Below are 14,636 nucleotides of genomic sequence, written 5' to 3'. Positions count from 1 at the left end.
GGGGCACCTGGGTGGCTCAGTGGTTTAAAGCCTCTGCCTTTGGCTTGGGTCATGATCCTGGGGTCCTAGAATTGAGCCCCGAATCGAGCTCTCTGCTCGGCAGGGAGCCTGCTTCTCCCTCTCTGCCTGCTTCTCTGCCTACTTGTGATCTCTCTCTCTGTCAAGTAAATAAATAAAATCTTTAAACAAACAAACAAACAGTATTTCAGGGGCACTCACGTGATGAAGCGACTGCCTTCAGCTCAGATCATGATCCTAGGGTCCTGGAATCGAGTTCCACACTGGACTCTGCTCAGTGGAGCCTGCTTCTCCCTCTCCCTCTGCCTACCACTCCCCCTGCTTCTGCTCTCTGTCAATAAATAAATAAAATCTTTAAAAGGCTCGGTACTTCTGTAACAAGAACCTAAGAATATCGAATCCTAGGGGCGCCTGGGTGGCTCAGTGGGTTAAAGCCTCTGCCTTCAGCTCAGGTCATGATCCCAGGGTCCTCTCTGCTCAGTGGGGAGCCTGCTTCCTCCTGCCTCTCTGCCTACTTGTAATCTCTGTCAAATAAATAAATAAAATCTTTAGGAAAAAAAAGAATATTGAGGCCTAATTAAAGGAGATACAACATTGTAATGCCAATTTTATCCAGTGTAAGAAAAATTTTAAGCTTTATTTTGATAAACATTTCAGGATCCCTCATATTACAGCATATCAATAAGCAAAATGTACATATACTGATTTTACACCTTATGTCAAGTCCCAAATTCCCAATCCTAGGTAAGCGAATTGCAAAATACAAGTGCCGGTTATTTAACTAAAGGTAGTCTTTTAAACAAAAGTAAGTGTTCAGCACTTTAAGTGAAATGAGGCTTTAATCAAAAAGAGACTTAATTCTACAGGGTGTCTTTTTCTCAACAGTAATTAATTCAATCAACTCTGTGATTCCAAGCTCGAGTGACAGTGTGATGTGGGAAGCAGACAAGAAGAGGCAATCAAGTTTACAGTGGTGGATTACAGTATGTGCTGTATTTCTGGATAATCTCTAACTGTATTCGATTTTTAGGACTTGTTTTGGAGTCTAATGAAACAAGAACGAGGGAAGAGCTCCGACTCCACTCTGAGGAATGGTACACCATGGCTCTGTCTTGGCACAAAGATACATTATGACACTGACGGTCTCTGATCCACTTCCCACACTAACTGAATCACCACCGGCTGACTTCCTCCAGCTACAACTCTGATTAAGCGACACACAAAGTTTACCCAAAGAAAATTCTGTACTTCCAGTTTTAAAAAGCAGACAGTTCTATGGAGAAGTAACCATTTAAATATCTGAGTATACACATTTACGTTTTTACAACTTCATGCCTTAAGTGTTGATTTCAGAAGTATCGTTTCATGGACCCTGCATCAGGTATTTACACACATTTTATACAATATAGTTTTAGAAACTAACTTGCACAAAATAATAACATTGTTATCAAATTCAAGTTTCCAGTGATCTTAAAAAAGGCAAATTATAACTGTTTCTGCTTAGCTGAGATATCCAGTTATGGTTATTGTCTAGAAAATTCTAAATTTATGTGAAAAAATTAAAGAAAATCTGTAACTTTGATAATTTTCAACCTTTAAAATGCATAGCTGGGGCGCCTGGGTGGCTCAGTGGGTTAAGCCGCTGCCTTCGGCTCAGGTCATGATCTCAGAGTCCTGGGATCGAGTCCCGCATCGGGATCTCTGCTCAGCAGGGAGCCTGCTTCCCTCTCTCTCTCTCTGCCTGCCTCTCCATCTACTTATGATTTCTCTCTGTCAAATAAATAAATAAAATCTTTAAAAAAAAATGCATAGCTAAAAATACATAAAAGGGCTCCTCTGACAGCAAGTAACTGAGTCATGGAGCTTCACAAACCCTAAGCCACTCTTGGAAGCTATTTTAGTTTTACATAATTTCCAGTTAATACCACTATTTTAATTCAGATAAAAGACAAGAACTTTGGAAGTCCTTAGCATCAGAAATGGCACTTTTGGACAAGAATCACAACTGGAAAGAGGGAAAAATGGTGGACCTTAGCACAATTTCTCTTCACATATGGGGAATCTTATATAATCAATGCACAGAGGAAGCAGTAGTTCAGAAATCCTGGGAAGCTCCAATTTCTTCAGCTATTTTTGTTTTACGAAACAACCTGAAGTAAGCATTATATTTACTTTTCATAACAAAGGAAAACACAAAACAAGAGAAAGGCAGTATGTAGCATTCTAGTAGGAGTCACCAAAAGTTCTTTTCTTCCCTTGGCTTTGGGCACATTGTCTCACCTTTTTGTTCTCTACTTTGCTACAAAAAATCAAAAGCCAAATCTCTGCTCAAAACAGTCATACTTGAGTAGGGTTTGCGTATGATTTTTTTCTAATTTCCCATCCACCCAGGCCCTGAAATCTCAATAAATATTTCACTGAAAACTTTCCTCCCGTTTCCATGTAGTCTGAGTCATTATATGTTACAGGGAGATTGAGGGAAGGCAGCTAAAAGTCACTGGCCATTGCTAGGTTCCTCAGTCTGTCCTGTTTTGGTGGTTTTCTTTTAATCATTTTAATTTTTTTAGTATGGTAAGGACAAAAGCTGTGGCTAGAAATTCACGCAGTTCAGGAATATGTTGAAAGAAAAGTTACCATAGTCCTTAAGATTCAAGTAAATGCTCCCGAATCAAGTATTAGAAAGTTGCTAATTAGCAGGTGAAAATAATTAGTCACTGAAATCACACTGGCAAAATGTTTGCGGAGCTATTTCATGAAAGCTATCCAAATATTTGAGTCCACAAACTGGCCACTTTCAAGAAGGAATTTTTTTGACTAAAATTTATGCTAAAACCAATGCTCTCAACTCCTCCCCCCACCCCCCCAAATTGTTCAGTCACATTTTAAGGTGGGGAAGTGTGTGAAGCAGGGTGTTTGTACGGCACTGTACTCTTTTAAGAGACCTAACATTTTAGCGAACTGGGAAACCTCACGACATACTTAAATTCTACGTATTTATAGATAACGATTTCTCTGAGCTGCATAATACAGACTGGAAGAAAGTGTGTTTTGACCCAAAACGATACACTGAAATGCTGTAGTGTGACAACATATTCATTAGAGAGTTAGCATAATTTAAAAGGAAAGCGTATATTTTAATAATTCCAATGTTTTGTTATTTTGGCTTAATTTTAACTTTTTTTTCTTTTTCCTTTTGATTCTGCATTTCTGTTTGAGAGGGCGTCTTTTATTTTTGATCTGTTTTTAAGACTATAAAGAATATACTAATGCAACTTAATATAAATATAAATAACGTATAAGCAATATATAGGCATACATAGACACAGAACCACGGGCATCAGACCACTGACGTTGTACTTTCAGGGTTCACACGAATAAGTCTGGATGCATTCCTCAGGTCCTGGAGTTGCTTGGCGGGTTTCCCCACGCCTTCTTCAAACCTCTTCTCCACCACAGGGAGGACGGTCTCATAGAGAAAGGATGCATTCTGTCTGATAAAAGCCTTTTTCTCTGGATCCTGCTCGCATCGAAGGCTGTAATCCACATGCTGCACGGCAACCAAAATGATTTCCACCAGGCTCTCCAAAAGTACCATGTGCAGCTCTGGGAAATAGAGCTTCAGGGCTTCTTCCAAGAAGCCCATGGTCTGTTTGGTGAAGGCAACCACGGTGTAACTCAGGTTCACCCAGCAGTCATCCCCGGTGTACTGCTCAAAGTTTCGGACCCCACAACTCTTCATCTCCTCTTTGAGCTTGCCCAGGGCCTCTGGGGTCATCAAATTCATCCTCCTCCACATCTCCTCAGAGTTGCGATGTTTAGTGGCTTCAATGATGATTTCTTTGTAACTGTGCAAGGCCCCTTGGATGTCCTTCACCAGAAGGGCATGGATGATGAAGGTGAGGTCGAGTCCAATGTCCCCCAGTTGCTGACAGTGCTCCTTCGCCACTTTCACACACTCGGCCGCGGTAGAGAGGCTCTCCTTACTATCAAACACCTGCTTGCTAAAGGCATCCACAAACATGCCCATGGCTGATCTCGCCCAGACCACAAAGGCAGAGTAGCAGCCACTGTCTGTGCCTGCAAAATCCGTCTCAAATTCCCGTGCGGTTTCAAGAAGGCTGGTAAAGAAGACATGGCACAGCTTATGAATGTAGAGTAGGGTGGCACCCTCGATGCGCAGCTGACGTATTGCAGTGTGCACAGCCGCTGCCCTGTTTCTCAAAAACAGCTCACAGGCCTTTGTGCACTGGCCCAGCCGGATCAGTTGAGAAACTGCTCTACGTGTAGCCTTCGGACCACCTCTCAGGGAACGATCTGGGGAGAGTTCAAACACCAGCACCTCCGTGAGCTGCCGGACACGCTCATCCACTTTGGCCCTTAGCTCTTTAACAGGAGGTGGACTGGGCTTATCCTCTAGGTAATGGTTTAATTTATCCAGCAGGTCAACGGCTCCTTCAAAGTCCCTCTGGGCAATACAGACATCCAGGTCTTCAGGTAACTCCTGGATCCATTCCATTGAGAGGTCCACCTTCTCCTCTTCTACCTCAGGAACGGCCGGTTCGTCGTCTTCTTCATCCTCAAATGGGTTACTGGCCTTGGAAGTCACCTGGGGTGGTGCTCGAGGGGCCGCTGCCTCCTCCTGCTCCCTTCGTCTTTTCTCACTGAGGGCTCTCTTGGTTTCCTCCAGCACTTCCAGCCACTCTCGTTTGATTTTAGCATTTTCCGCCTGAAAAATACGGCTCTCGGGAAACATGAGCAGCTTGAACATGTCTTTCATGGGCGGGTTGTCCTTGACGTTGACCACGGCCAAACCATCCAGGGGATAGAGGGCATTGTAGCGGTACATCCCCCGCCGCTGGGGCAGCCAGGTGGCCACCAGCAAACAGTCGTTCATGAGAAAGCCGTGCACCCGCTGCAGCTGGGCCATGTGGTCGGCCTCGTATTCCACCAGGTCCCCGTTGTACACCAGGTACTGCCCCGGCGTCTCCAGCAGGTGCCTGCAGCCTTCCACCTTCTCGAGCAGGGTGGTAAGGGTGCGCTGCTTCCCTTCCTCGCCGGGGCCCGAGCTGTCGCGGGAGGCGCCCCCGGGAGTGGGGAAAAAGCCTGCCTGGCCCCGCAGGTGGTCTCGGCCCCCCGCGCCGCCTCCCCCTTCCTCCCCGCCGGAGGCCGCGGCAGCCCCAGCGGCGGCGGCCGCCGGCAGCAGGGTGAGCGGGATGCTCTCCAGGCTGCTCTTCTGCTCGGTCAGCAGATGGCTGAGCTGATACATCTCGCTCTCCAGGTAGGAGATTTCGCGGGCTGTCTCGATGAACTGCCGGTAGTTCTGGTAGACGTTGCGCTTCAGGTTCTGCGCCGTCTCCTCCGCCAGCGCCTGGATGCGCTGCCGGTGCTCCTGCAGGTCCCGGTCCCCGTCCGACTGCTGCGAGAGCTGCTTCACGTACAGCCGCGCCTCGAAGCCCCCCGACTCCAGCTGCCGGCGCAGGCGGGTCGCCCCACTGTCCGACATCGCCATCGCCATTTCCGTCCGAGTCTCACGCAGTCACTGTCACTATCGCCGCCACCGGTGCTGCCGCTGTTGAGACCCACCCAAGCCCCGCCGAGCTCCAGGGCTGAGGAAGCAGGATGGAAGGGAGACGAGTACGCCTGCGCCCGGGTCTGAGCTTCGGACACCGCGCCTGCGCAGGGGCCGGGCGCAGGGAGCGCGCTTGCGCAGGAACGCCCGCCACCTACGGCTCATGCGCCAGAGGCGCTATTGCGGAAGAGAGTGGAGGGCGAGGCAGAGGGACGTGGGTACTGCGCATGAGCTGAGCGTGACGTAAGTGTTTGAAGTTAGCGGCGAAGCGTAAAGCCGGTAACCAGTTTCCTGAAACCCTCCTGGAGTCCAAGCCCTAGAGACCCAGGTTTTGAGCCCACTAGCAGGCGTCTAGCCGAGTTCTCTTTTTTAAGCCCCAGAATCTTGGCTTGGGGCAACCTCAGTTCTCGTTCTAGAGCCAGTTATTCCTGAGTTCTCGCGAGACCGGCGGGCCGACCCGAGAGCAGCCCGAGAGCCGGTATCTCCTAGGAGCTCGGCCGGCCCGGAGCTTCGGAGACGCGGAGCCCCAAACGCCGGCGCACGCCGCCTGGGCTGCCGGCAGAGATGGATGAGGATCTTGTGCTGGCGCTGCGGCTTCAGGAGGAGTGGGACCTGCAGCGGTCGGAGCGCGACCGGGCCCAGGCGCCCCTGTCGCTGGTGGACGCGTCCTGGGAGTTGGTGGACCCAACCCCGGATTTGCAGGCCCTGTTCGTGCAGTTCAACGATCGGTTCTTCTGGGGCCAGCTGGAGGCCGTCGAGGTGAAGTGGAGCATGCGAATGACCCTGTGAGTCCCGAGCCCCGCTGGGGGAGCGAGAACGGCTGGCAGCCCCTCCGCAGCCCCCGGCCCTAGCTAGGCTCCCCTTCTCGCTCCGCCCCGATGGGCCGGGGGGGGGGGCGTGAAACGTGGGGTCTTGTTTGGGACCAGCAGCCGCCCTCGGGGTTCCTCTCTCTTCCTGCTCTGTCTCTCTCCCGCTCCAGCAACTTTCGGGAGCTGTGTGGCCCATCCCCGTAGCAGTTTGATGTGTAGAGGACACAGTGAGGGAAAAGGAAGTGTCTTTGGATCTCCTCCAGTTTGAAAGTAAATTAACACATTTCTGACCCAGGAGGGAGAAGCATCCAGAGTCAGTCGCTAAGAAAGAACGCCGAGGAGGCGGGGAAGCCTCCCAAGGACGTGCGTTGTCCTGTTCCACGCTCTTGGAGATAACACCACTCCGTAGTGAGCTCCGGTGTTAGAAGGGGGACGGGCTTGACGTTTCCATATTTCTGCACCCAGAGGATCTTCGGGGATGCCTCCAAAAGGATGTACACTGAGGTTGAGAAATCCCGATTTGAAAGAATCTGTTCCTGCACCTGAAGGGGGTTTGCAGGTTTAGGATGGAGTTTATACCACGGTGGTGCTTGTGTTCCAAGTTCCTAAAGTAAGACAGATTAAAATCAGACACAGAACTGTGTGTAAAGAACCAGTCTCTTTCACAGATGCTTCTGTTACAGTTTTCCAGTCGTGCTGTTGGAGATCTGGTTGTTAACACAAACTGATTACAGTTTGGAGGGAGGAGACTGGGAGCCACAGAACAGGATTGTCCTCTTTGGGGCCCCTGCAGCCTGGCAAGGGCAAGGGATGCATTACTGTTGACACATCTCACTGGGGTGAAATGCAAATATCTCCTAACCAAGAAGGTACTTGGTGTGACCTGCCCAAGAATGTATAAGGATTTCCTCTTTCATCTCTATTTCTTTTGTTGTATATTAGGTAAATAATGTTTTTGTGGTGGTTGTTTTCCAGGTGTGCTGGGATATGCAGCTATGAAGGGAGGGGTGGAATGTGTTCCATCCGTCTCAGTGAACCTCTTTTAAAGTTGAGACCAAGAAAGGATCTCGTAGAGGTATTCTTTGCATAAACTTGATTCTTAGCTGAGTAATTTGAAAATGCTTATTACTGATTTAGACTGCCGTGACTTAACCTGTAATGTAAAACCAAAACCAAAGTGTCTTTTTTGTCATTGCAGACTTTAACTGCAGGGTAAATGATAACAATTACCTTATATTTTTATAGTTTTTCACAGCTAAAGGCTTTCAGGTGTTTTATCTGATTTGATCTTTGCAACAACCCTGTTTATGTACTACGTGTGTTGTCCTCTTTTTTGTAAATGAGGACATTAAAGCTCAGGGAGGGTAAGTAACAGGTTTAAGTTTCATACTTAGCAGCAGAGAAAAAATTAGGACCCATATCTTCCAACCAAGTCACACAAACTTTGATTCTCTGTTCAGACACTGTGGTACTGCCCTCCCAGAATATCTAGCTGAGCTGGTATAACCAGCCAGCACGAGCGAGGGCATGCGTCACTAGCAAAATGGAGGAGTAGGGGCTCCCTGATTAAGGTTAGTTGAGTCTAGAACACGCCTGAAGTTCCCTAAGATGCCCCCAGTGTGACTGAACTTGCCCCAGTTATGTCACTTGAAGCATATGCATTATAAAGAGGATAGGGTGGTAGAGGTTGGATGGGAAATATGTTAAAACATGCTCGGAAATAAAAAAGATGGTGTTTTTAAGGATAATAGAAGGTGATGGGTTTCAGAACAATGGGAATATACTTCACATTCCAGAACTGTACACTTAAAAATAGTTCAGCTGGTAGATTTTATGTTACGTGCTTTTTACCACAATTAGAAAAAAAAAGTAAATGGCTACTAAGTATAGAATGGTACAACAGAAATAATTTAAAAAAGGAAGGAGGGATAAAGGAACAAAGTCCTGCAAAAAAAAAAAAAAGAGGTAGGCATAAAGACAATATCAGTAGTTATATTACATATAAACAGACTAAGCACTAAAGATTTGGAATGACATACTAGATGAAAAGAAATAGGCTTAAGATAAAGACACACATACATTACATGTAGAAGGTTGAAAAAAGTACACCATCCGAACAATAACAGAAAGCTATTGTATCAGACTAAGGATTTTAAGGGAAGAAGTTTTACTAGAAAAAAAGGTTAACATTTTAGAATGATAAAATAATCTATTAAATAAAAACACATAATTTGACCCTTAAAGTAATGATACAGCTTTAAGCTACATGAAACATAAATTAGTAGAAGCAAAAAGAGAAATAATCCACAATCATAGTTGTGTGTTAATACGACTCTCTTGGTAACACAGTGAATAAGCAGAAAAAGTAGGCATAAAAAAAATTTGAACATGATTAAACCAAATCAACCTTATGAGGAGCTCTAATTAGAACAGTAGTTGCTTAATGAGTATTTATTATGTAAATGATTAAACACACGAACAATTTTTTTTTTTTAAGGTAATGGGTGAGAAGAGAATGGGAAACGCGTAGTAATGCTATCAAGGGAGCATTCTCTGTTGTCAGAAAGTTACAAGATCAAATCAGGGTGAGAAGGACTGAGAAGGAACCGTGTGACTCTGGTCTGTACATAGAGTATGACCTAAGTTATCATGAAAAGGGTTCAGAAAAGGAAAAGGTTTTGTGTGGTTAAGGACAAAGAAGAAAAGCTTCCTGGCTGTGTATTTTGTGACTACTGACATCGCCACTCCTTCCACTCACTGTTGAGCACATATTGTGGCCAGATCTTGGAATAGCAATAGTTAATCTAGTGTGTATGGCCCTGCAAGGCCAGGACATCCCCATTTTAGGCGTGAGGAGCACCTTGTAACTGGTTCAGGGTCTTGAGTGTGATAAGTAACAAATCCTTGGATTAGGTCCCTGACTCCAAAGCTCTTGTCCTATCCCCTGTACCACTTGACCTCATTACTACCACTTTATAATTATTACTTCTGCTAATTAGAACATGGAGGTGAGCCTTACAGGACAGACTGTATTCTGACAAGCAGATATGGTGGAGGAAAACTACCCTTGGCATGGAATGAGGCATGCAGTCAGGTGAAAGCGAGGCCTGAAATTAGGGCATATTGAGGACCAGAAGTAGTTGCTTTTGTCCAGATAGAGGACAGTGGTGGAAAGTAGAGGTGTTTTGGGACCGTGCTGATTAGAGCCTTGAATCTAGCCTAAATGTGGAAAATGGTGGATATATAAAGATAGAAATGGTTCGGTATGGTGCCATGGGCCATTCCATTTTCAAGGTATTTAAATTGTACCCAAAATTAGGAACTAAGTTTCTTTCCCTTTATAAGAATAGTTGCTGATCATTACTTTAGAATGTAGGAAAACCTTTGAAATGTAGAATGCTCTTTGAGTTTAAGTCCCGAGAGAGAGGCATTTACTTAAAACGATTAAGTTCATTTTCAGAGATGGAGTTGATAATTTGGGGATGTTTTCAGAGTGACCAAGTTAAAATGTTTGATTCACCCATTTTTCTGTTCAGCAGAATTTGATAAGACTACAATTCATTAGTGGCAAATCTAGTTCTTCTGATAGAAATTCTTTGTAAAAACATTACGAACAAAGTTTGCTCTTGAAGACCTTCATGACTTTCACTTTTAAAAAAAGCATATATATGGGGGCCCAGTGTTTTCCAGCCATTGGCTTTAATAGTCTAGAGAGCTCATTTAATTATTTAATAGAGTTACTTCATCATCAAGAAAGTGGCTTGCATTGAAAGACAGTCACATAAAGTCCCGACTAGCAAAAGAATTGTGGAGGTGCTGGTGCAAAAGGCTTTTAGTTTCCTCATCAGGGTGTTCACTGTGAGCAAAGTCCTGGTATACTTCCTACTGTTCATTTGGAAGAGGATATATTCTTTTATCTTTTATCTTGCTCGGTAGTGTATGCAGCCTGTTGATTGTATGGGTTGCCCTAAGGGACCTTGGAGACAGCCCTTTTGGTGGATGCTGGGGTCTGACCTCATGGCTATCTCCAATTTAGGCTGCAGACAGGTACGCAGGCTGCCTTTGCAAAGCCCCAGGGCACAGTAGCCAGGGTCCACATTGGCCAAGTCATCATGTCCATCCGTACCAAGCTGCAGAACAAGGAGCATGTGATTGAGGCCCTACGCAGGGCCAAGTTCAAGTTCCCTGGCCGCCAGAAGATCCACATCTCCAAGAAGTGGGGCTTTACTAAGTTCAGTGCGGATGAATTTGAAGACATGGTGGCTGAAAAGCGGCTTATCCCAGATGGCTGTGGGGTCAAATACATCCGTACCCGTGGTCCCTTGGACAAATGGAGGGCTCTGCACTCATGAGAACCTTAGCACTACCCCTTCCTGTCATATTCATGCCCACCAATAAATCCAACTTCCTGTCAAAATAAATAAAATAAATAAATAAATAAATAAGCATATATATATATATATATATATATATATATATATATATTTTTTTTTTTTTTTAAAGACTTTATTTATTTATTTGAGAGAGAGAGAGAAGGAGGGCACAAAGGGTGAGGGAGAGGGAGAAGCTGACTTCCTGCTGCCCAGAGCCCGTGATGCAGGGCTCGATCCCAGGGGCCCAAGATCATGACCTGAGCCGAAGGTAGACGATTAACCAACTGAGCCACCCATGTGCCCCACTGACTCTCACTTTGTAAAAAATGTATTCATATTTCTTTGGGATACATTATGAAACTGCAACCTTAAATACTTCTCTGAATTTTGCACCTACACTTTGGCATCCTTGGTATGCAAATGAGCAGTAGGCTGTTGTTTTATTTTTTATTTTATTTTTTATTTTTTTTTTAAGTTTTTATTTATTTATTTGACAGAGAGAGATCACAAGTAGACGGAGAGGCAGAGAGAGAGAGAGAGAGAGAGAGAGAAGAAAGCAGGCTCCCTGCTGAGCAGAGAGCCGGATGCAGGACTTGATCCCAGGACCCTGAGATCATGACCTGAGCTGAAGACAGTGGCTTAACCCAGGCACCCGTTGTTTTAATTCAAACAAGATTTATGTAAATTCAGTTGAAATTTGGGCCAATCACAGGATTTTTCCATCAGATGCTATTCACTAGAGCAGTAGATTTTATTGTTTTTTTGTTCTGAAATTTTCACGATTCAAAATCCCAAAGCTACCGAAAGCTGTATACCTAGAAACGTTGTCCTACCCCTTCCCTCTCTGTGCTGAACTCCCCAACTACTACAAGATACTCGTGTTATTAGTTTCTTTGTTGTTTCGCTGTTCTGTTTTGCAAATTTTTAAAAAAGATTTATTTATTTGAGAGAGTGAGCATGAGCCTTTGGGGGCGGGGGGCGCGAGGGAGACAACCTCAGGCAGACTGCGCTGTGTATGGAGCCGGATACAGGGCTCGATCTCACAACCCTGAGATCATGACCTGAGCTGAAACCAGGGGTCAGATGCTTAACTGGTGCCACTGTTTGCAAATATTTATGTCCATTCTTATTTCCTCTCCTGATCACTTGACATACTTCTCATACAAAAGACTGTGTACATTCTTCTTTGTACTTGGCCTTTTTCATTCAAAAGCATACCCTGTAGGTTTCTCCAGATGACTTCATAGAGATCTTTGTGTTCTTTTTTAAGTCTGTATAGAATCCTATGTTGTGGATTTTCCGTAGTTCCTTCAGCCAGGCCCCCGTTGCTGAAGACTTATTTCCGGTCTTAATATAATAAACAATGCCGCAGTGAAAATGCCTGGTACATGTGACTTTTCCTGTTAGTTTCAGGATTGCTGGGTCAGAGGATAAGTGCATTTGTAGTTTTGTGAGATGTTACCACATTCTCCTCTGTGGGCTTTGGCTCATTTTGCTGTTTTACTGGAGATAGACAGGAATGTTTGTTTCCCCTTAGCTTTCCTAATGGTATCAAACTCCAGGAGTTCTACTAATGTAGATAAGCAGAAGTGACCTACTGGTGTAGCATTAGTTTGTATTTGTTTTATAAATGAAGTTGCCCATTTTTTTCATGTTTATGGTTTATCCTAATTTTTGATCATTTTACATGAAAACTTTCAGCATTGATAGAGGCTTTTTTTTTTTTTAAAGATTTTATTTATTTATTTGATAGAGATCACAAGTAGGCAGAGAGGCAGGCAGAGAGACAGAGAGGAAGGGAAGCAGGCTCCCTGCTGAGCAGAGAGCCCCATGCGGGACTCGATCCCAGGACCCTGGGATCATGACCTGAGCCGAAGGCAGAGGCTTTAACCCACTGAGCCACCCAGGTGCCGCTGACAGAGACTTTATATTTCTTTCTCTGAGAATCCATCTATGACCTTTGCCCACTTAAAAATGGGTTATTGGTCATTTTCTGTTGACTTTAATAGCTCTTTATAGTTTAAGAATAGCCTGAGGGATGCATTGCACATACATCGTTCTGAATTAGTCTTTTCAGTCACCGTGTTTTCTCCCCCACACAGAATTTTAAGATTCTTATGTAGTTGAGTTCATTGATCTTTCCTTTTGGGTTTCAATGAAGAGTTAAAAAGCCTTTCTTGGAACACAGTTCTTAACCTGGGATCTGCAGAGCTTCGGAGAATATATGCAAAGTTTTGTCAATGTATGTGTATGTAATTTTTCTAGAAAGACAGTTTGTGACTTTTACCAGTCTTTGAAAGGAGCCTGTGATCTAAGCAAAGTTAAGATCCCACGTAGAGTAAGAAAATGCATTATTATTTTCAAAAGCACCCTAACAAATTAATTTATTTTCTGTTTCAGACCCTCTTGCATGAAATGATACATGCCTATTTATTTGTCACTAATAATGATAAAGACCGGGAGGGGCATGGGCCAGAGTTTTGTAAACACATGCATCGCATCAATCGCCTGACAGGAGCCAATATAACGGTATGTGAGTTAAATAATAAATATAACATTTATTAATTTAATCAGTTAGCTTATTAAATCTTAAATAAGTATAATGTTTATGATTTTTAATAGTTATTTATTCAGTAATTCTTGGGATTTAACTAAAAATAGACACCTGGGTCGGAACAAATACTATTTTTGAGGCATTTCCACAGTAAATGGTAGGACAAGTGAAAAGAAGCTGACCAGTCCGTCTTGGGCTGGGTGTCCCTGCGGCCCCTGCAAGGCCTCTGAGCATGGCTAGGGCGACACTGTACACACATTGGCTGCAGGCCTGCCCTACCTCTGGGTCATCACAACTGTCCCTCATCTTCGTTTCCATGTGATAGTCTCCTTCGATCGCTCCTGTATCATGTGTCGTTCCCATCACCTGAAGTCTTGATTCTGCAAGACTTGTCCCTGTAAGACTTAACCCTGTAGGAAGCAGAGCCTGGGGTCAGAAAACCCAGGAGTCTGAGGCTGGGGTTCCGAGGCCGGCTCCACGGATGCTGGACGGTGGGGCGTCTGCATAGGAGGAAAAAACGAGGGCCGTAAGGACACTTACCTTTGGGTCCTTGAGGATTAAAGGAAAAAAATACACACAAACATTCTAGCCCAGTTTGAGTACAAGGTAAATACTAGAAGTTTTTATTTATTACGGATTCATTTGATCAGGTGACCATCCTGTTCCTTGTCTTTTGCCTCCCACAGCCACAGCTTGTCTTGATTCTGAGAGAACTTTCCTGCCCCCGTGCTGCCCCTCACACATGCTCTCCCTCCCATGTGCCACTTCCTCTGTGCTGTCACATGCCCCTTGTCTTTGCGGCAGGCAGGACTGCTCTGTCCTTTGAGTGTCCTCAGCAGCTCCTGGACCTTCTCCAATATTTTGTTCAGCTGTCCAACCTCTGAACACAGGACGGCTCTCCCGGTGTCTGCACCTCCGTAGAAGCTGTGTGGTGCAGCGCCCCCACGAGGGCTTAATGAGTACGGCATCGAATTGAACCAAATAGGATATTCATTCCTGCAGAGATTTCCTGCCTTTGAAAGGCATAAAGGCCGGTGTGGTGGAAAATGGAAAGTGCTCACCTTATGTATATTTTTTTTCCAGCCATTGGCTTTAATAGTCTAGAGAGCTCATTTAATTATTTAATAGAGTTACTTCATCATCAAGAAAGTGGCTTGCATTGAAAGACAGTCACATAAAGTCCCGACTAGCAAAAGAATTGTGGAGGTGCTGGTGCAAAAGGCTTTTAGTTTCCTCATCAGGGTGTTCACTGTGAGCAAAGTCCTGGTATACTTCCTACTGTTCATTTGGAAGAGGATATATTCTTTTATCTT

The 14,636-nt window shown here is 44.8% G+C and overlaps 3 protein-coding genes and 1 pseudogene across 4 annotated transcripts in view; 3 read left to right on the top strand and 1 right to left on the bottom strand.

The window, feature by feature from the left end:
• Positions 1-636: 636 nt before the first annotated feature.
• EXOC8 (exocyst complex component 8) lies at positions 637-5,627 on the bottom strand. Its single transcript, XM_059397324.1, has one exon. The coding sequence runs from the start codon at positions 5,531-5,533 to the stop codon at positions 3,356-3,358; it is 2,178 nt and encodes a 725-aa protein (XP_059253307.1). The 5' UTR covers positions 5,534-5,627; the 3' UTR covers positions 637-3,355.
• Positions 5,628-5,710: 83 nt separating this feature from the next.
• Positions 5,711-14,636, top strand: part of SPRTN (SprT-like N-terminal domain) — a 13,827-nt gene continuing 4,901 nt past the window's right edge. Inside the window, exons 1-3 of one of the 2 annotated variants that reach the window (XM_059397326.1) lie at positions 5,711-6,346; positions 7,372-7,471; positions 13,170-13,298. In XM_059397326.1, the coding sequence (XP_059253309.1) occupies positions 6,156-6,346; positions 7,372-7,471; positions 13,170-13,298 (420 nt within the window). In that variant the 5' untranslated portion in view covers positions 5,711-6,155. Of the gene's footprint in view, positions 6,373-7,371; positions 7,472-13,169; positions 13,299-14,636 lie in introns of both variants that reach the window. The other variant, XM_059397325.1, reaches the window with a different exon arrangement.
• Positions 10,293-10,385, top strand: LOC132017065 (small nucleolar RNA SNORA70; annotated as a pseudogene).
• LOC132015163 (large ribosomal subunit protein uL16-like) lies at positions 10,434-10,788 on the top strand. Its single transcript, XM_059395792.1, has one exon. The coding sequence runs from the start codon at positions 10,509-10,511 to the stop codon at positions 10,746-10,748; it is 240 nt and encodes a 79-aa protein (XP_059251775.1). The 5' UTR covers positions 10,434-10,508; the 3' UTR covers positions 10,749-10,788.

This window comes from Mustela nigripes, chromosome 4, assembly GCF_022355385.1.
Source record: "Mustela nigripes isolate SB6536 chromosome 4, MUSNIG.SB6536, whole genome shotgun sequence".
NCBI lineage: Eukaryota > Metazoa > Chordata > Mammalia > Carnivora > Mustelidae > Mustela > Mustela nigripes.
The sequence above is the reverse complement of the archived record's forward strand: the minus strand, read 5'-3'. Positions and strand labels throughout refer to the sequence as shown.